The following is a 20,436-nucleotide window of genomic DNA, read 5'->3' on the forward strand; positions in this document are numbered from 1 at the left end:
CAAAAAATAGTGTAGTTTCCTATGTGACTTGCCAAAAAAGTTTCCAAGGGAGAAAACAGACAAAATTCAGTTTCAAAATACAGCCTCATGATAAAAGGATAAGCCACTTCGTGTCGTGCTACATTCAAGTAGTTAGCTAACAATTAACCACAATAACTGAAACCTTTCTCCCACGCTCATTTTCACACAAGAATACTAAAATGCCTACATAATCATACTAAATATGGTTGTTTAAAAGAAAGTATCAGGTAGATAAATGCTGATTCACAATCATCTGTCTTCACTTAAAAGTCTTTCAGAGTTTCGTTTAGTGGGAAAATGATTATCTTATATATTGTAGCAAACCTCTGAAAAGAACTATGAAAAAAAGTGGCAAGAAATCATAATAGCACATTCACAGAACAAACAAAAAAACCCAACACGACTCCATGCAAATCAATGTACTTATCTGTAGTACTTCAAATCCTGGAGTCATTGGTATTTTTTTATTCCAAAGCATATGAAATTAGGAAATTGAAAAAAATCTACCACAGTTTCAACGTCTTTTCTTTATTACTTCTCTCATTCTACATGGAAAATAAGAGGGTTCTGTTTTTAAACACAAGTGAAAAAAAATCCTTGAAAGACAGTGTGATTTTCAACACCTTTCTGAGCAAGTCTAAGTCTAAACACAATGTGAAAAATTTACAATGAAAAATTTAAAATGATTACCTAAACTCTCCAGGTTCCTAAATTTATTTTTTAAAGGTTCCAGCCTAAACATTATGCATTTCCAAAGAAGACTGATTCAACATCTACTAGGACAATAGTACCTCATCTGATGCATCTCTCCTGTTCACGGTTTTCGTGGCGACATCTCAGAAGAAGTATCTAGTCAATGGAGGCTGTGGAAAATTAAAGAGCTGTGAACCCCACAGCCAGGAGGATGAGACACTACTCCTAAGGAATATTTGCTAGACCTTCTCAAAGAAAAGGTACCATGAAATGCTACTGCAAATCTTTCACTTTAAACATATGTTCCATTCCTGGACCTTGCTTTCTCTCCCATCAATACAGCCCAGCAAATACATTCCACAGCATACACACTTCTGAGAACCAGCTGAAAGGAATTCAGTGACAGATGCTATCCTGGCAATAAAGATAATGTAAGAAACTACTTAACTTCAGGGGGAAAAAAAAAAAAAAAAAAAAAAATGCAAGCAGAATTCACATTTGCATACAGATTATGCTCTTCAAGGCTAGAGCGTGAAAATTCTTGCCAATTCAGTCCCTCCTGAAAAGGAAGCAGCACACTGATTTCTCATGGTGATGCTCACAGAACAATGGATTGAGGTCCAGAAGTACCGAGCTACTCCCAGGCAGGTTGATACAGCCACATGCCTCTAATTTCTTCTTTCACAAGTCAATGAGATATTATTTCTTGCCATTAGCACCTGGTCGTGTTTCAGAACTGGCCATTTTCCACTCTCTCCCGGATACCCAGCCCAAGCATGGTGTTTTGATAGATTCTCAGTGAATTTCTGTGCTTGTAGCTAGCACAGCTGAAACATGGAATTGGAACATCTAGCTTCCAGAGTAGCAGCACAGTCTAGAAAGCTTCCAGTTTGCAAGAAATCCGAAATATTTTCAGTTTCCTGACCATTTCAGGAGACTAACTTTAGAAACACCCCATAAACCAGATATTACAGAATTACTCAACAAATGCCTAAAAAGCCATGGATTCCATTCCGTTTGCTGAACACATTTGGTACCCAGCTGAAACACATTTAGTGTTGTGAGGAGTTTTAAATATACCTGCTATGTCATGTATATCCCCAACCCCTTCAAGAAGCAAGGATAAGACCTGTTGCTCAGGAGGGGACCCCAAAGATTGCACAGTGCAGATTCTTGCAGTAATGAGGAAGTCAGACAATCACAGAGGGGCAACAAGAAGAGGAACAAAATGACTAGGAAAATGCTGACGACGGAAACAGACTTTTAATTTATCAACTGCAGTTTCAATTTTAAAAAGTGGACTTCACAGCTGCTTCTTCACCATCAGTAACATTTAATTCTCGTATCTGTGTGAGACTAACATAACAAATTGTGTCACTATCCAAAACCCAGAATAGAAATAAAGTTGCATAGAGTTTTTGTTTTAGGTTGCAATTTGGGGAAGGGATGCCTAGATTTACTCACTGAAGAAAACATTTACTTTGTAATATAAAGAATATGTGTTAGAAAACCCACATTTCAGAATTACCTTCTCTGTATTATTTTAATAAGTGCACCTTAGCTCCCCTTTGCTGCAGAACTGTTCAAAGTTAGGGGCAACAAATACACTTCAGAATAAGATGCCTTTTTCCTGGATGGCATTTGATAGCGTACATTTTTCCAGAATCTTGTATTTGCTGAACAAGATTTCTCTGAGAAGTCCCCCTTCCATTGGATAGCTCCATGTTTTTGCTTAATGTATCTGACTGATTCCGGCATGCTTCTGTAGTCCTGTATTTCATCCATTTCTATAAGAATCACCTGAATCCCATCACGGATGAGAGCATTATACATAGCTAGTTGTTGTTCAGAGGTGTCTTCTAGCAGGGAGCAACTTGATGTTTCTGACCCCAGAATAATCATCAGTCTTCTGCTTTGCTTAAGGGTTTCATCTGCAACACTGACCAAAGCTGTCAGTAATAAAGGAACAATCAAAGTTTGCATATAAACTTTACAACTTGTGTAAAATATTTCTTAATTTTAAAATTGCATATATATGGAGCTAGCTCAGAGGACTGGCAGGTTTAAGATCTCCACACTGTCATTCATGATTCATGATCCATTGCATGAAACTACAAATAAAAATCGTTTTCTTCAGTCCCCGGGAGCAGATACGATTCCAAAAACCTCAACAATATTATTAATGCTGGTGAATCCTCATTTGTTCATCACTAAAAAGAAAGTGTAAACCCTCATAACATCAGAACAGAATTTTTGGTAAGAATCCAAAAATATTAAAAATAAAAAAATTGCCCATCGGACAAATTACCAATTAAAAATAAACAAATACAGTTTTATGTTCCAAAAACAGGGGTTTCTAAATTGTATATATAATCCTCTTACCCAAGAACAACGTGTCAAAGGACAATATATGAACTCTACTAATTAAAGCATACCTTCTCCTGGTAAATCATCCCTTCCTAATATAAAGAGATTATATCCACATTGTTGTTCTAAAACATCAGGGAGTATTCTACGAACAAATACTTCCACATCACAGAAACTTCTGCCTCCACTGCTTTTTGTGTACAGGACATATGCATCGTAGATTTTCCCATCTGAAACAAACACAAATGTTTCTATTAAAAAACTAAAATCAGCAATGTGCCTTTATTGCAATGTTTCATTTTGGACTGTTTAGTAATGGAGGGCTGTCTGACCTATCACCTATCAGACAGAATAATGTCAAAGCACTAAAATGCTCTACAAATCGAAAGAAGGATCATCAGCCACAGAACCTGATTTATTTTCCCATCATGGGGACAGACGTGCCAGCGAGCGAGCTGGATGTGGGACCTGGGACATGCAGGAAGGAGCCCTCAACCCCAGAGGTGCCAGGACATTAAGAAAGTGTCCTCTTGCAGGACTTGCTTCACCACCTTCCCTGAAACAAACTCAACAGCAGTTATATCTACTTCTGACTAACCACAAGGAGAGGCAATTCTTTCTTGTAATAATTCTGTGGGGGGAAGGCAAGAAGGCAGCTGAGGTTTTGAGAGTTAAAACTGCATAATAAACAGGAATGAAGAAACCAAAACAAAAACAGGTTTAGCTCAACAAGTTAAGTTTAGCTTAACAAGCTACAAAACATCATTTCTTTTTTTTTTTTTTTTTTTTTTTCATTAGAAATCTATTAAAGTTTTCTGGGGAAACTGAACTTTTAACCAGAAGTTGAAATTACTTTTCTGTGAAAGCATTTACAACAGCTGTGAGTAAACATTAACTATCTCAATGCATGTAACCCATCTGCTTTCAAGCTATGGGGAACTTCAGGCAATCTAACTCTGTGCACTGCCGCATAAAATATCTATAATGTTGCACTTATTCCAATTTTTTCACACCTGTCCAATGTATTTGTCTACACTGCAGCAAAGAAAACACATAAGAAGAATCTCAGAATAATGAACTAGTAGCTTTTTTTCTCTTTGGAATGCAAATATCATAAGTGAAAGGACTGAGAAGAAGTGTTGGGTAAAAAAAAAAGAAAACCAACAAAATTAATCTCTGAGAAAATGAGAGTCTGATTTTCAATAATAAATATTAATGCACATCTTTAAACACCTAGTTTACAGGATGTAGCTCTGCTGACACCTATTGATCATCACTGGAGTGACCATAAATCTACTTGTAAAGAAACTACTTTACAGAAAAGCAAAAAGCAACATGCTAATTTGGGAATAACCTGGAATTCTTTTTGACCTATCTCACCATGACTGCCTTCAATATTATGCAGTGCTTACTACCTCAGCTATGATTATATAATTCACCCATATGACTGAAAAAAAATCCCCCCCAAAATGTCTTTGTGTGTATCTGAAAATCCCTCAAGGAAATTCCACATACATTCCAGTAAATAATCACGTTATTGCTTAGAACTGAAAAAATCAATAGTCTAGTGACACTAACATACCCGGTCACACTCACATACCTTCCTTACTTGCAAAGGCACAGACAGAGTTACGGTACCAAAGCACGAAGTCAATCTTGAAAATCTTGTAGATTATTAAACTAATAAATGCTAAAATTAACAAAGAGACAAGCCCTCCATTCAGCCGCCTTTGTATATCAGGAACTGCATAAAAATATAAGAAGATTAGGTTTTAAGTGTTGAATTTGTCCAAATCTGATCTTTCACACAAATGTAACACAAATTTAAGTATCGTATTTTTCACTTCCATCTACGTCTCTTTTTAATAATGATAAATACACTACTATAGTGACTCCTTCCCTTTGCACAGGTACATGCATACATACTGCAAACTGTAATCCATTTGTCTTCTGTCAACATGATACATGAGCATTTGGTATCAAAACCCCTTCTGGGCAAGTCAAGACAAGCACGGGTCTCAAAAATAACAGTATTTTCTTACCTCTGTGTTTTAACATAATGTAGGATGCAACCTGCCCAAAGGCATTTGAAGCTTGACAGACAAACGGTTGTTCATAATCTTCACTATTCACTTCTGAAATTATTAGTTTCACAGAATGCATAGGGCGTCCATCATAAGAAGTTTCCTCCCTATTCAAAACGTGACAAATAGAGCCATAAAACCGCAGCCCTTTATGGGATGGCTTCGGCACTAACAGCTGCAGCACGACAACAGTGCTTCCATCTGCAAATGACAACCACGCTTCAGAACAGATGAGCAATTACATTATATGAAGGAAACCCAAACAACAGTCGGGCCTCTTACTGACATTTAGCATAGACCCTGGAAAACAGCAAGACACTATCTTATCTGGAGCTGTGTTTCCCCAAAGCGATATAAGGTTTCTATAGGCTGAAGTACAAAAATACATCTTACAAACATAAGCAAACCCTTGTTGCAGGCTTCCCAGCCCTTGTAAGAATAGGTGGAGAGAAAGAAATTCCACAACGTGATAAGACAGAGAAAGAGGCCCTGGTACAAGGGTGTCAGCTCGCAGTAAGCAGCTCTGGGACAGGGAGGGCAAAGGTGGTGACCCACAGCAGATAACACCAACTCACAGTGTGATTCCAGCTGCAAGGAGCACAGCCTAAAGTGCTGCTTCACCCCACAGATCAGAACAGACTTGTAACAGCTAACCCGTCAGGCTGCACCACTAAAAGACACAGATTATAGCCCATACATTGTACAAGAGCACAAAATGCTCACTATGCTGCACAGACAGTCATGTGTACTGTGATGTAGGACTGGTGCGTGAACTGAACAACTTTTTAGCCACCAGCAAAACAAGGGATACCACTCCCTTGTTAACAGTAGATCTCAAATATAACATTAACTTACTAGTCTACTTAGCCAAGCACTAATCTTTCCTGAAAACGTATCCTAGTCACTATTTAAAATGCAAAATAAAAGCTTGAAATATATCATAAAGGGCATATATAAGACCACACAAATCACTTTCTAAGCAAAAAGTTACAGTACTTTGAACACTGTGACAAGGAATGAATGAATCAACATCACAAATGCAAATGACTAATGGTTGCAAAGATGGTCATTTAAGTGCTAAGAAGTAGAAAAAATAACATTCCTTTTATGATATCAATTGAGTGACCATATGCCTCTGCATTGTGGCCCAATTGTTCATGGCATTAAAATTCTTCTTGACAGTACAATATATTGGGTTTGTGTAGGGTTTCCTCTTGGTGAGCAGTCAAAAAATTCAGCATTTTATTTCCCCCCGTTGTTTTATGATGAGACTTATTTCTCACAATTATATTCTTGCTCTGGAATCACCATTCGCATTCCTTCATCAACATCTCAGTCGTAGATAGTGCTTGAGAATTTACAAAAATGATCACATTTTTTCTTCATAGCACTATCATGAGATGAGGGCTGACAAAACACCTGCAATTTTTAGTCCCCAACATGTCGTACCTAAGAAATTTTCAGATTGCCTTATACTCCAATTTTAGTTGCTTTTTCAAGTCAGGTCTAATTTCTTCTCTCCTAACTCCATTTGACCCGCTTTTCACCCACACCTTATCTCCCAGCTGGCCTTCTCTTGCTTTTATCAGTCTAAGTCTGGTTTCTTCCCAAGCATCAACACACCACTGGACATCTCTCTCCCTTTTCCCCTCAACCCTACTAGGCTTCAGTACAAACGTCCTCAACAAAATCTTCTGTTAGCTCTACCACTGATCTCAGTTACATTTCTCTAACTCAAGGCTTTTAAACCTAGAAGTCTCAATTTCTCCCGTTACACAGCTTTGACTTCTTGCAACCTTTCAGAGAGGCAGATGTAAATGGAAAGGAGAATGCAGAAGAAAGAAATAGTCTGAAAATCATGGGCCTGGACATGCTTGATCCAATGGAAAGAGGCCTCTGCCAGGCCAGAGCCTGCTCAATGGAAACTGTATTAAAACGATGAGAATGTTTTAACAAACATTGTTAACAAATTGTTAAAACAAACATGTTTTAACAAATTGTTACAAAACACCTTTTCCCACGGTCAGAAATTAAGACAGATTTTTACAGTGACCGAAAAGAGCACAATCACATGTGAAGTCCCTGTGCCTAGTATGCTTCAAGTTCCCACTTCAAAGCAGAAAGTGAACTGGAGGATTCAAGCATTGGAGTTTTTAAAAAGAAAGCTATTTAAGCAAGTGAAAAATGTTGCTATATGTTTTAATGTCAGAGGGAGAAAGTTTCATTTTTGTTGCCAACACGGTATTTTCTAATCTGAAAATATACTTACTCATAGGGACTTGCAAAAATTCTGCTCATATAAAATACATCAATATACACACCGTTGCCTGTCCAAAACACCTCAAAACCATCAGCACCTGTTGTATTGCAATCCACTGTAATCTGTGAGCCTATAAAATTGTGTTACAAAGTGAAAAGTTAATTTCCATAATCTAATTAAGTCTATACAATTCTGTTCACAAACTCCCACAGAGACCAACCAAGGATGGTCCCACACCCCTTCAGAAAAGTTACCCTAAGAGAAGGTCTATATACTCAGAGATCTGCAGGTTCAGAAAGAGACTGGTAGGATGGAAGAAGCTAAATCCAGGATGAAGATGCCTCTCTCTGGGGCATCACTTTCCCTGCAGATTCAAAAATGGATCTGTTGTTCAAATCTCTTCCAGAGTGATGGAAAGCAATAAATGTGACAGAATCATTTGAGTTCCCTACAATTTTCTTCATATCTGAGAAATTTCCCTAGGACTTTGTAAGCAACATGCCTTGTCTCTTTCCCCCTCACCCCCAAACTCTCCACCTTCAGGAGATCAACACAGAGAAACTGAGGTCATTGAACTAGTTTTTGTCAAGATAAGAAAAACAACACAGAATATGGCACTCCTCAAGTATAAATTTTCACTAGGATACAAAATCATATTTTCTTATAGAGAATACTACTTACCAAGTTCCACTTCAATGGAGTTGTTTCTTGGATAGGATATTTCAGGGGGCTTTTTTGGTGGGCTCACTAACCAAAAGAAAGAAAGTGCTTTTCAGAAAACCTGGGGCAGCTTCAGTCTGTTCTATGCTCTATAATCCAAGTACAACCTAAAAAACACCTGTTCTATGGACAAGGTTGTCAGCAACATTATAACAGACATCACTTAACACTGAAAATATCGTATCTCAGGTAGCTGTTACTTCTGACTCGAAGATAAACTGTTCTTTACACCCTACCTCTTCCAAAATGTAGTGCCCCAAATCTCCACAGACTCATGGTGGACTGGCTGTTCTATGGCATAAAAATCCCATATGTACAGGTGCTGAGAAGAGTATGGGTAAATATCTACAGTATTACCCCTCTAGAACCTGGACCCACAGATACAAACTGGAGCCAAATTCTTGTAGAGTGCAATTCATCTATTTTAGACTTTTACTGTTATGAAGGTGAAATTTAATTTCTGTACTCTAGTTAAAGGCCTTGCAATTCTTCCCACTATAAGGAAGTACAAGACCAGCGGCCCCTTTTAGATGTTTACATTAGGACTAGACAGATGACATTCTGGAAAGCTTATTTCTCTCTACAGGGTACAAAAGGAGACTAATCAACAGGTAGAGATCTAAACATCTACATTAGAAATGTCTCACTATGGCTGAATGAATCCCAGCTTGGAGGGTCCCTCACTGAACACACATACCATTTCCAGTTGTCTTGGGCAGCTGTAGGACATTTTAGAACACATCCCACCAGACACTCAAAGTTCAGGGAGGTTTCTCCAAGAGTACAATTTAACAAAAAGAAATCATAAAGCATGCTGCTTGAGACCCCTAGGGAAGCACAAAGGATTGCCCCAGATACATCCTTTCCTTCCCCTTCTGAAAACCGGGTCTGCACTACTGACTGAACCCCAAATCACCCATTTTAGTGTAGACCTGCTCAGCTGAAGTCTTTAAAAACAGACGAGCTGCCTTCAGTCATTTACAGCAAATGAATGACATAATTTTGCTTCTACTGAGTAGTGGGAGCTGAAATTACACTAAGAGAGAAGTTCCAGGACACATTTTGAGACCAGAATGATCATTTCATCTGATCTGACCTTATGTTCCTTATATTTTGTTTATCCGTATCATATACATATGACATTATATAAATATGATAGATGGCTGTATCTTATATATACACACATATATACATACATACATATGCATGCATGTATATACACACACAGCCAAAATAGGCAAGCACAAAAACAGAACAACAAATAGTAATGCAACCTATTAGGAAACCTGAAAATGTCTTTCATCAGCTCAAATGTAAAATCATTATTGGTATTTCATCCCTTGACATAGCACAGCCTTTTCAGTGATCCAATATCAATCTCATAATGCTGTGCTAGCAAAGGAGTTCACGTTTTACAGCTAAGCCTTCTTTTATATTTTTTTGTTGTGCTGGTGGCCCCCCGACATCAATCAGGCTGTACTGAGATAGACACATATCAGAGACCAGCAGTTCTTGTGCTGAGGAGCTTAAAACCAAAACCAGAAGAAACAAAAGTTTGAAGGAAACAGGTAGGACACGTGGAGTCAAGATACTGCTATCATTTGGGCTGGTTTAGTTCATTGGTCTTGCATCAAGAGGGCAATGTAAAAGAAATGTAAGTAAGATGGGCAGGCTAGAGGGTGCAGCTACAGCAGAAAGTATTGTGCCTGCCAAGCCTTACAGGGCATCTGCTTAGGGACCCTGGCAGCTGGTCTGGACAGGAAAGCTTTGACATACTGCAACTTTGAACAGGGCAACAATTCTTCAACATAGTGGCAACAACAGACAAATAATAAATAAACTCGCAGTCAGCACTTCTTTCCCTCATATTTAGGTGAAAACTAGTAGCCTTAAGCATGCCTATCCACAAACTGGGACTTTCAGTTTTAGTCTTTAGAAAGCTGGGCAAAAATTTGGAGTCATTGCTAAGAACACAAAAAGTGAAATTATCTACTTACCTTCTACAATCAGACTGATGTCTCGTGAAATGTTATACTGTTTTCCATTGTAGGTGTATGTTGTTTCACATGTATAGTTTCCTCGATCATGTACAGTCACATTGAAAATTATAAGATCACTGTTTGAGAAGGCAAACCTCTGCCCTTCCAGCAGCTGGCAGTCCTAAACGTGTGAAGTAAACTGTTAATTCATATCACTATCATACAGAAACATGGTTTGTCTCTCTTTAATGCAATCTGAACTTTCAGTGGACCACAGCATAAGGATGGATGTCTTGCAGAGGCTGAGGAAGAGCAAAGGTGGTGGAATAAAAAGCAAACCAGACTTCATTTTGGCTCTGAGCTTTTAATTCAGAGACACTCCAGTTCATTTCTGACAGAAAACAAGTTTCAATATCAGAGAAATAAGAAAGTGAAATGCAAGTGTCAGGATTTCTAAAAGTATTAAGTAATGAAGAATCACTCAGTAATTAGATTTAATTTTTTAAAGTACTTAAATACTCTTGGTACCACATGGACTGCATGGGCATGAGGCAGGAATGCTGCAGAAGGCACAACGTTCTTGCCACAGAAAGAGCCTTTAAATACACATGAACAATATGAAATGCTATTTATTTAACGGAACAACATTGGGCACAGAGTGGATGTGCCATCCCTCGCAAATGACATACTAAATCTGTTTCCCCGGGAAGGAATCCAGCACAGTGTGTCTCGCTAGCAGGTAAAAAGGTGCCACCTGGTGGATACGTGGGTCAACGTCTCTCCTCCATCTAAACCGAATTTCTTAAATCAAAAAACCTGGATGTACCTTTAAAAGATAAAAAGTCTCAATCCTCTTCCAATACATTTTCAAAGCATTTTTCTCCCATTTACAGTAAGTCTTTAGTTTTTATCCTACAATCCACAAACATCAGTGATTTTTATTTTAATTAGTGGACAGTTACAAGACAGTACAGAACACAGTGTTCTCACCTTATACCAGCGAACAGGATGCATATTCTTCCCATTCCTGAAATAATCCAAGTGTGGACACACAACCTTTGCAGATGATAATGTGAATATCACCTCCTCTACAGCAAATTTTTCATTTAAGCATAAACCATCCATCCTCTCAAAAACTGTTACTTTTGTAAACATTTTCCTGCAGCTTGTCAAATTCCTGCAATTAATGTAAAATAATTAAATAAACCTATTTGGCATATTTTCCCACTCAAAAATATATGGTATTCTTTTTGGAGAAGAAAGAGAGGACAAGAAGTTCACACTTTCTCCAATAGATTTACTTTTGACTACTAAAAAAAGAACCCGAAATTAGACTTACTTTCCCCAACCTAAAGTTAGTTTTTATGAATGAACCTTCCCTTCTTCATTAGTATTTCTCTTACCCCCCAAATTCTACTTGCTTTCTAAAAGTTATTCCCTCTGCAACTCATTTCTGTAACAATGTAAATTTTTTTTAACTTTCACCTTATGACACATTCATAATCTCCAGAATCTTCTAACATTGCAGGAAGAAACCAAATTAAATTCTTCTGCTGATGAATTCTAGAAAGTTTGTCTCTAGGCACAGCTGTCTGGTTACCAACTTTATACCACGTTAAGTTGTAGTCTCCACTTTTCAAGCTCTTTTCCAGTGAACATTTAATAGCAAGAGGCTGCCCATCAGGCACAAGACTTTGCCTCAACATCACACTATAGGCTTCACATTTCTCTAAAGGAAAGAGATAAACATTAAAGAAAACCTCAAACACTGTAAAAGGATATACTGAACTCATTTCTTGATTACATTTACAAAGTTCATTGGAGTTTTCACCTCCGTTCTCAAGACATCTATTAAAACCACAATTATAATCCATTACCTTTACAGTTAAGAGTACCACTCGGTGATATACAGATACAGTTATGTCACTGAAATGAAATGCTGTTTTTTGAAGGCAAAATTTGTCTGCAGCAGACTGTCATTTGTATGGTTCAGTTCAGATGCAAATTACTAAAGTACCTGTATTTCTCCAGTCTGTTTCATGTGCATGTACACAAACATACACACACGATTTTCACGTTTAATGTCTTTGTTAACTTCACTTAACTGTAGTCAAAGTAAGTCTTCAAGACAGACTATGCTTTCACTACCCAAATGTCCTAAGAGGACACTGAAGTTAAAGTTGCTGTTGCACACAAATATAAAGCTTGCTACATAAATTTCAATTCACCTTTCATTTTATGAGGATTTAGAAAGGAATTATCACAAGCACTTACCAATGGGCTTATTTTCTTTCCTCCTGACCCAATGAGATTCACAAAGGAAAAGATGAACACTATGAGATTTTTAAATTTTGTTGTCAGTATGACAAAAAAAGGCATCAAGTCTGGATACCATGGTCACATTCCTAAGTCAGTATTATATTTATCTAAATTTCCTTGTTTCAATAGAATGTAAGAACAGCCACACAAAGTCATGTAATGCTTGTCTAGCCCAAAACTCTGTCTCTGAGAGCAACCAGTGGCAAACGTGTAAGAAACGAGAGTAGGACACAAGTAGAGTAATACTTTGCTTTTGGGCCCTTTCCTTCCTCTTATGTTCTGTATGAGAAAACATTCATTGGCTTTTATCATTTCTCTGGGTATCATGTATTTCTTGTTATGAGAAATGGCAAAGTAAACTTTCCCTCATCTGCCTAGTCTGTGGTATTTACAATTTTATAGACCTCCATCACATCCTGCCTCAGTAGCCTCTTTTCTTTACTTCAGACTCCTCATTCATTTAATGACTTTTCATATGGAAGCCATCCCATACCAGACAACACTGTCACTCATCTCTCTACCTTCTCTGGTACAGTCCTTCTGAGACGAAGTGACCAGAACTGCAGAGCTGAGTTGATGCACATTCACCATAGGGTTACAGAGTACCATAATGAAGCTTTCTGTTTTCTGCTCTACCGCTTCCCAAAAATTCTGCTTTTCTGACCACCACTGACAACAGAACTAATGCTTCCAGAGAGCATCCAGAGATCATCAAAGTAGCATTTTTCCCAAGCAGTTATTAACTAACTTATTGTTCACATCACACACATACAGTGTACATGCTTCTGCTATATGTGTATTACCCTTCCATGCCCCTCCACATCCATTTAATTTTACTTATTGACGTTCCATCACTAAACCATTCAATATCCAGACATCTTCTTCATAGTGAGCATTAGTTTTGACCACCAAGGGATGATTTTGTATCATCCACAGTTCTCACCACCTCACTATAAAACTTTTCCAAATTACTTATCAAAACACTGAATTGCTCAGGTATCTGTATTGAATGCCCCACAATAATTTTCATGGTTATGAAATGCTGTGGCCACAGGAACTGATAACCCTTTTCTGCCACTAAATGCTAATATTCTGAAACAGTGTCATTTTTTTATACGCTTCTTGCCTCAACTTCTCTGAAATCCCCCCTCCCCCAATTCCCTCCATTATTTCCATGGAGCAGGAAAGAATTAAGGTACACATATAAATAAGCAGACAATAAAACTCTTTGCTACTGGGGGGAGGGCAGCCAAATAATCACCTTTTCATATGATTACTTACTTAGCCAAAAAACAGACTATCCAAATGATTTGTGAACCTTGCAGCTTGTCCATCCATGGGAAAAAAACAAACCAAACCAAACCAAAACCAAACCATTTCCAACCAAATGGCTTGCTAGAAACTGAAGGAATGGAAATTCATGAAATTTTTCTTTTAACAGTCTGGCACTGCTGCAAGATTCCAGGTGGAATGACAAGATTATGACAGCAATTCGTCTGAACCATCTGAAATATTTTAAACATGAACTGGAATGCTGGTTGACAGCTGAAGGGCTGAAACAAGCAGTTGCAACTGAGTAGCCTAACTATTTTACAAAAATCGAGATGTATTATTGTCAAATGGCTGTATTTTCCAATATGAAAAATTCCTACTGACACGTTCTGTAAAGTTAAAACTACAACTCATTTCATCAGTTTATACACCAGAAAGTCATGCTGCCATTCAGATGGACCTCAACAGGCTGGAGACGGTTGACAGGAACTTCATGAAGTTCAACAAAGGGAAATGTGAAGTCCTGCCTCTGGTGCGGAATGACCGCAGGCACCAGCACCCGCTGGAGACCATTCAGCTGGAAAGCAGATCTGCAGAGAACAACACTGGGGTCCCGTTGGACAACAAACTGACCACAAGCAACCACTGCTCCCTCAAGGCAAAGGTGGCTAACAGTGTCCTGGGCTGTATTAGGACCTGCCAGCAGGTGCAGGGAAGAGATCCTTCCCCTCTACTCAGGGCCACAGCTGGAGTACTGCAGCCAGTTCTGGGGCCCCCAGTACAAGAGAGACAGATTTGCTGGAGGAGGTCCAGCACAGGGCCACAAAGATGATTAAGGGAGTGGAGCATCTCTCACATGAGGAGAGGCTGAAAGAGCTGGGACTGTTCAGCCTCGAGAAGAGAAGGCCTGGGCAGTGTGTGGGTGGATCTTATCAATGTGTGTAAATACCTGATGGAAGGGAATCAAGAACAAAGAGCCAGACCTTTGCTGTATTGCCCACTGACAGGACAAGAGGCAAGGAGCACAAACTGAGACACACAAAATTCCATCTGAACACAAGAAAACACTTTTGTACTGTGAGGGCCATGAAACACTGGAACAAGTGAAAAAGTTGCCCAGAGATGTAGTAGAGTCCCCATTTGTGGAGATATTCAAAATCCAGCTGGACATGGTACTGGGCAACCTGCTCTAGCAGATCCTGGCTGGGGGGGAGGTCAGGGCGGTTAGATTAGATGATAACAAGCATTCTCTTCCAACCTAAATGATTCGCTGATAAGATAGTGCATAAAATATCACATATTTTATGTTTTATAGGTTCCTGCTTTTAAGACCATTTAAAAGAACTCATTGGCATGCACGTAACTTTGACTTTTACAGCCATTTTCACAGAAAATTAGTATTACTTGTGCGAAAAAATGTTTCAGAACAGGACCTTCCACAGCCACCAATAAACTTACCTGCAATAATTAAAGACAGAAATGCTGTTGTAATATTACACGAAAACAAGGTTTTTGCTGTCATGTTTCCCTGCAGAAATGGATAGAAAACCTTCAATTAGTGGTTTCCAACATACACTTTGACAATTTAAAGTCAACACTTGCATTACATAATTAATACATGAATTACAGAGTTCATACAGGACACAGAAAATACAGGAATTGTCTTTGGCTTGTTTTGAGTCTGTTACCTGACAGTTCCTAATTATTATACCAAAAGAAAAAAAAAAGAGCAAAGCTTTCCTACTCAGCTTGTCAAGTACTCAGGATTTTTTTATATCTCTAGCACACTACTCCCCAGTTCTTGATCTCCCAAGCTACAGTCTTAGTTTCTCTGACTCTCTGACGGAATCTGATTTCCTGTTTCTGGCCATCTTTGTCACTGTCTTCTGTACCATCCCCAGTTATGTTACAGCTTGTCTGAGGTGGGGAGTGGACAACAGAACTTGCATGCATTCTTCAAAACACAGGTACACTATGGATTTATAAACTAAAACAATTTTTTTTCTGTGTTTTTTTCCTAATAATTTCTAACAATCTATTTGTTCTTTGAGTACTACTGAGTATTGACCTGGTATTTCCATGGGCCTACGTAGTAAAATCCCAAGATCTCATCACTGAGTGTTAAAAACAGGGTAAAACCAGTCAGCCACTGAGCACACGACATTAGGATTTTGCCCATATATTTTCATTTTAAATTTTCTTTACATTTACCTACAATAAATTTCTCCTGCTATTATTACCCAGTCATTCACTATCATGATAACCTTCTGCCATCTTTGCAATTAATACCTCTGTATTCTAGCCTAAATAGTTTTGTGTTGTTGGCAAATTCTGCAATTGCAACAGTTTCCCTCTGTCTAGACTATTAAAAATATATGCTGAGCAGAAGAGAGTTATCTGGGACTCCACTAGTGATCTTTCTCCACCTGAAGAACTAATCACTTATCTTTCACCTCCTTATTTATACATGTGAGAATAAATATATTGTGGCAGTCTGGCTTCATTGACAGACTCTGCTGAATGCCTTCTGGAAATTAAGGGAGATGGTATCAACCATTTCTCCTGCAACCAGTGTGTTCTGATCCACGTGTACAATTCTAACACCCTTTTAGTATTTGAGAGCCATGACTTCCCTTTACAAAAGTCACTGTTAACTCCTTCCCTATATAATTTATCTTCATTTCCACCAGTTTCACTCTTTAAAGCAATTTCTACCCGGCTGCCTGCTGCAGATACCAGGCTCACTCGTCTCTACTTTTCTGGCTCTCTTTTGGTCACCTGAGGAAGATAAAAAAACATTTATCACTTTCTGATCTTTTGGTCCCAAAGCTGCTTTAGGTGAGACATTTACAACAAGAGAACACAAGAGTGGTACTTTTTTTGTTCTATAACTGCCTGTTACTGACTTTTCAATTTGAGACAGGTCCTTCCATGGAAGATTAGCTATAAGAAAAGGTACTAGCACTGAAATCCATGTTCTTCCAAGACGAACACAAATGCAAAAAAATTTTTGTTTTTCCCCCTTGCTATGTTTGGATCTTCCCATAGCCCATCCCATAGGGGTTTTTTTATACCTGAATGATCTATTGGCTCTGACGACTCTTTGGTAGGCTTCTAATCCCTAAGGCGTTTGAAGGATATATTAGTTGCATGGCCCTGACAAGTTGTTCCTTAACTTGGCCTGCCTTACTGCTTTTTTTTATATTCAGACTACCACAGTTTTTACAGCACTGTGCAATGACAAATGCAATTATTCAAACTGAAGGATAAGCAGGAGAACCCCATCCTGCTGTGAAAATCTTTAGCTGATCACTAATTTCTACAATAGTCAAAGATGACACTTCTGTCTGCTGCGTCTTACTTCACCAAATTGCCTCAGAAGCGTGCCATATATTGAGTCATCCACACTGCTTCTTGCAGTGCCTGCTTTCCTCCTTCTTCCCCTTCTCTTACCTCCTCCCTCATTGCAAATTTCCGCCCAAATTACCAGGCAGGTCTTTTCTTGCCTAGCTGTAAGGAATTAGTCCCCCACAAGAATGCTGAGCATAAAAAGAAATATGTAAAACCTCAAAATCACTAGAGGAGGTTTATGTGTGTTTGTACAAAAGCTCTTTTTTCACTATCGTGATGGACAGTAACTCTTAAAATCTCTAGTTTTCAATTTTAAAGAAGATTAAAATATTATAATGGAAATAATTTAAAGAGAAAATGGGACTGAATAGACTCCACTTATGACCAGGTATTTTCTTTATGACTTCTCTGAAGCCCTGTTTGTTCATAAATTCTGTTCCATTACAGTGTTACCTTACTCTACTGTCTCATACATGCTCTTTCAAGCAGTTTTTTGGCCCTATCAATAGGTCCAGTAGATGCAGCAGTAGTACTTTGCCATGTTTTGAAGGAAAGTCTTGCAGAATCCTTCTTGAAGAATCCTGATTCTCTATATATTTAATGTTCTTTCTGTTTAAGTTTATAATTTGCAATTTTGCCAACATGGAGACCTGCAAATATACACAGCCCTGTGTAAAAGCAGACACATGAACTGCTTGCTCTGCGAAGACTCCTTCTTGTCTCTGACTCTTCATTATGAATAAACTTGCATTTTTGTGAAAGGTATACCCAACAGCAAAATTAGGCTCTGCTCTGTGCATGCATTCACATAAATCATGATGAAAATAACAAATGTATGACTGCAGAGTCAAATGTTTTTCCTACCACATTTTGCCATGATAAACAGCTAAATTTATCCCTTTTCCCAGCCATTTTGTCCACATCTTGAGCCTGCAATCAACTTGTGGAGCTTTACCACTCAGGACAGAATTCAGCTGGAGTTATCTTTGTCCAAGTTTTCCAGAGGGGAAAAATTTCCATGTATCTGAGGTCATGTCCATAAAGTTTCACCCTGAAAGGAAATATTCATCTCAATTTAAGATTAAAAAAAAAAAAAAAAGACAAATGTCTGAAAAAAGTCTTCAGTGATAAACACACCTGAATTACAATTACAGAATCCATGATAGCGCATATTAAACATAATTCTCATGAAAATCTGTCATTAAACTGGTACATCTACCTTTTCCCCTGCTCTCTAATCCTTTCAAAGTTAATCTACTAAAAAAAAAAAAAAAAAAAAAAGTCTCATCAGAACTTTGAAGAGTCATGGCTTTTACTAATTTTTGCACACTAGTGGCACTTTTTTTCTGTCTTATTCTAAAACATTTTAGACAGATTAAAACATGCAACAGTCCTGTTGTCAGAATTGAGAGAACTGGCAAAAAGTCAGAGTATCACACCACTTCTTTTACATAAACCCATGAACATCGTAAATCATAAAAAAAAAAAAAAAAAAAATAAAAAAAAAAATCATATTGCCCTAAGCGCTTCTATTAACTGCAGGATATGCCATGACTCTTCAAGAGAAGATAATCAAGAGTTTCACTTTTGATCTAGGAAAAACGATCACAAGAAGTCCGTGCACTCCCTCGCCGTTGAGGCGTGCCCACCTGGTGCCCAAGCGCCGGGTGCGCCCCCGCGCTGGGATGCACTTACGGCACCGAGCCTACCTCAGCCGCCGCCCTGGGAATCGCTGCCATCCCCCACCAGGCATGGCAGGAAAGAATTTTTCGGTATTCCTCCCTGAAATCCTTACGTTTCCCTGGAAGCACGCCCTTGGACGGGGCTGTAGCCGCTCCGCCGGCGCTCCCGGAGACCCACCGCAGCCGAAGGCGCGCTTTCCCTCAGAAACCGAGCCCCGCCGCACGCACGGCCGGCAGAGAAAAACGCTGGCCTTTTAAACCAGATTCCACTCCCGCTCCTAAATTGCCCCCTCGCTTTCCCCAGGAGACACCGCCTCGGGCAGAACCACCTCCCAGCCCCAAAAGCGGGACACCGGAGCGAAGTACGACAATCGGCGCACCTGTACGGATTTCCCCCCCCCACCCCTGATTATCCCAAACCGCCTGACGCCGTCTGCCTCGCTACGCGACCGACGGAGAAAAGCGCTCGCCGCTACAACCCGGCCGCTCCCCGCCGCCTCCCACCCGCCGCCGCCCTCGGCCGCCCCCCGGCCGGCACCGCCACGGAGCGGCTGCCCCGCCGCTGAGGGGGGAAGCCCCGCCGCCCGCCTCCCGGGCAGGCGGCCGGCGCTGAGGGCGGGCGGGCGGGCGGGCGGCTTCCCTCGGGCCGGGCCGGCCCCCAGGGGAATCCCCGCCGCTGCCTACCTGCTGCGCGGCCGTGCAGGGGCGCAGCGAGGCGGGGGCCGTCCCCGCTGCCGCCTCCCAAAAGGCCCGGGCGGCCCGTGAACCGCGGCGCCGCTGCCGGCCGGGCCTCGCCTTCCGCCGGCAAAGCCCGGTGCCCCCGCGGCGGTGAGGCGGCCCCAAGCAGGGCAGGGGCAGGGGCAGGGCCTGGCCGCCGCCCCGGCGCAGGGCGGCAGGTGTCTGGGCGCAGGCAGTCGGTGCAGATTAAACCCGGGCTGAGAAAAATAAAGGCTTTGAGCGAGAGCCGCTTTCTGTTGAAAAAAAGGCGGGCGGCGGCGCCAGGCGAGGCGGCCGCCTCGCTTCAACCCACGGCCTGAGCCGCCATCTCCCCCCCTGCCCAGCCCTACCGGTGCCAGGGCCTGGCCGCCCCCCCAGGGCAGGCGCGGGGGGAGCCGGCAGGAAATCCTCCGAGCAGGCGTTGCAAGATTTGGAAGACCAACTTTTGTTTTATTTGGTTTTTGTTTTTGTTTTTGTTTTTTTTTTGTAGCACGGGCAGCTGCAGACTTCCCTAGTTGAAGAGCCCGTGTCACTGAAAGAGGAACCCCCCTCAGGGCTGTGGAGGCCGCTGGCGGGAGCACCCCGGGGACGTCGGCTGTTTATTTGCTTCTTCAATAGGCTACTTTCACAACTTAGCCTAAAATCCACACACTGCCACCTGTCATTAGGCTGTTTGGCTCCGAAGCTTGAACGTACAAGTTTAGTCCCATTTAACCCCTAAGATTTTACCTACAAGCTTCACAGCTAATAAGTAGCCCTGACATTTTCTAGAGGTTACTTACTTACCTGGTGGCTGCTCTGGGAACAGTATGCTTGCTATATTCTGGTGTTTCTTAGTTCTCTTTTTCACTCACATGCCAATGCTGGAGTCAGAGTTCTTCAGAGTAGAAGTTCTTCAAACGTAGCATGATGAACACAGAATCAGGTGTGGGCATTTTTAAGACTGCGTGGTCACTTATTGACTAATTTGT

The 20,436-nt window shown here is 40.3% G+C and overlaps 1 protein-coding gene across 7 annotated transcripts; it reads right to left on the minus strand.

The window, feature by feature from the left end:
* Positions 1–1,955: 1,955 nt before the first annotated feature.
* Positions 1,956–19,737, minus strand: LOC104364670 (interleukin-1 receptor type 1). 7 transcript variants are annotated; one of them, XM_042806203.1, is made up of 12 exons: positions 19,433–19,737; positions 17,931–18,117; positions 15,174–15,243; positions 11,610–11,853; positions 11,115–11,301; positions 10,143–10,305; positions 8,107–8,172; positions 7,435–7,555; positions 5,124–5,272; positions 4,682–4,825; positions 3,150–3,311; positions 1,956–2,663 (listed from the first exon to the last, which is right to left on the minus strand). In XM_042806203.1, the coding sequence occupies exons 2-12, from the start codon at positions 17,976–17,978 to the stop codon at positions 2,272–2,274; spliced, it is 1,746 nt and encodes a 581-aa protein (XP_042662137.1). In that variant the 5' UTR covers positions 17,979–18,117; positions 19,433–19,737; the 3' UTR covers positions 1,956–2,271. The 7 variants fall into 7 exon arrangements, with proteins under 7 accessions (XP_042662137.1, XP_042662142.1, XP_042662139.1 ...); XM_042806208.1 differs by having other exon boundaries at positions 18,022–18,117; positions 19,433–19,736; XM_042806205.1 differs by lacking the exon at positions 19,433–19,737 and adding an exon at positions 18,862–19,088.
* Positions 19,738–20,436: the final 699 nt, after the last annotated feature.

Source organism: Tyto alba, unplaced genomic scaffold (genome assembly GCF_018691265.1).
Source record: "Tyto alba isolate M040663 unplaced genomic scaffold, T.alba_DEE_v4.0 Super-Scaffold_45, whole genome shotgun sequence".
Classification (NCBI taxonomy): Eukaryota; Metazoa; Chordata; class Aves; order Strigiformes; family Tytonidae; genus Tyto; species Tyto alba.

Coding starts and splice junctions, on each gene's coding strand:
- LOC104364670 (XM_042806203.1), bottom strand. CDS start 17,978: ATGGCTGGGAAAAGGGATAAATTTAGCTGTTTATCATGGCAAAATGTG. Junction 7,556..8,106: donor CTCCATTGAAGTGGAACTTG/GTAAGTAGTATT, acceptor ACAATTTTATAG/GCTCACAGATTACAGTGGAT. Junction 3,312..4,681: donor TGCCTTTGCAAGTAAGGAAG/GTATGTGAGTGT, acceptor TGTTTGTTTCAG/ATGGGAAAATCTACGATGCA.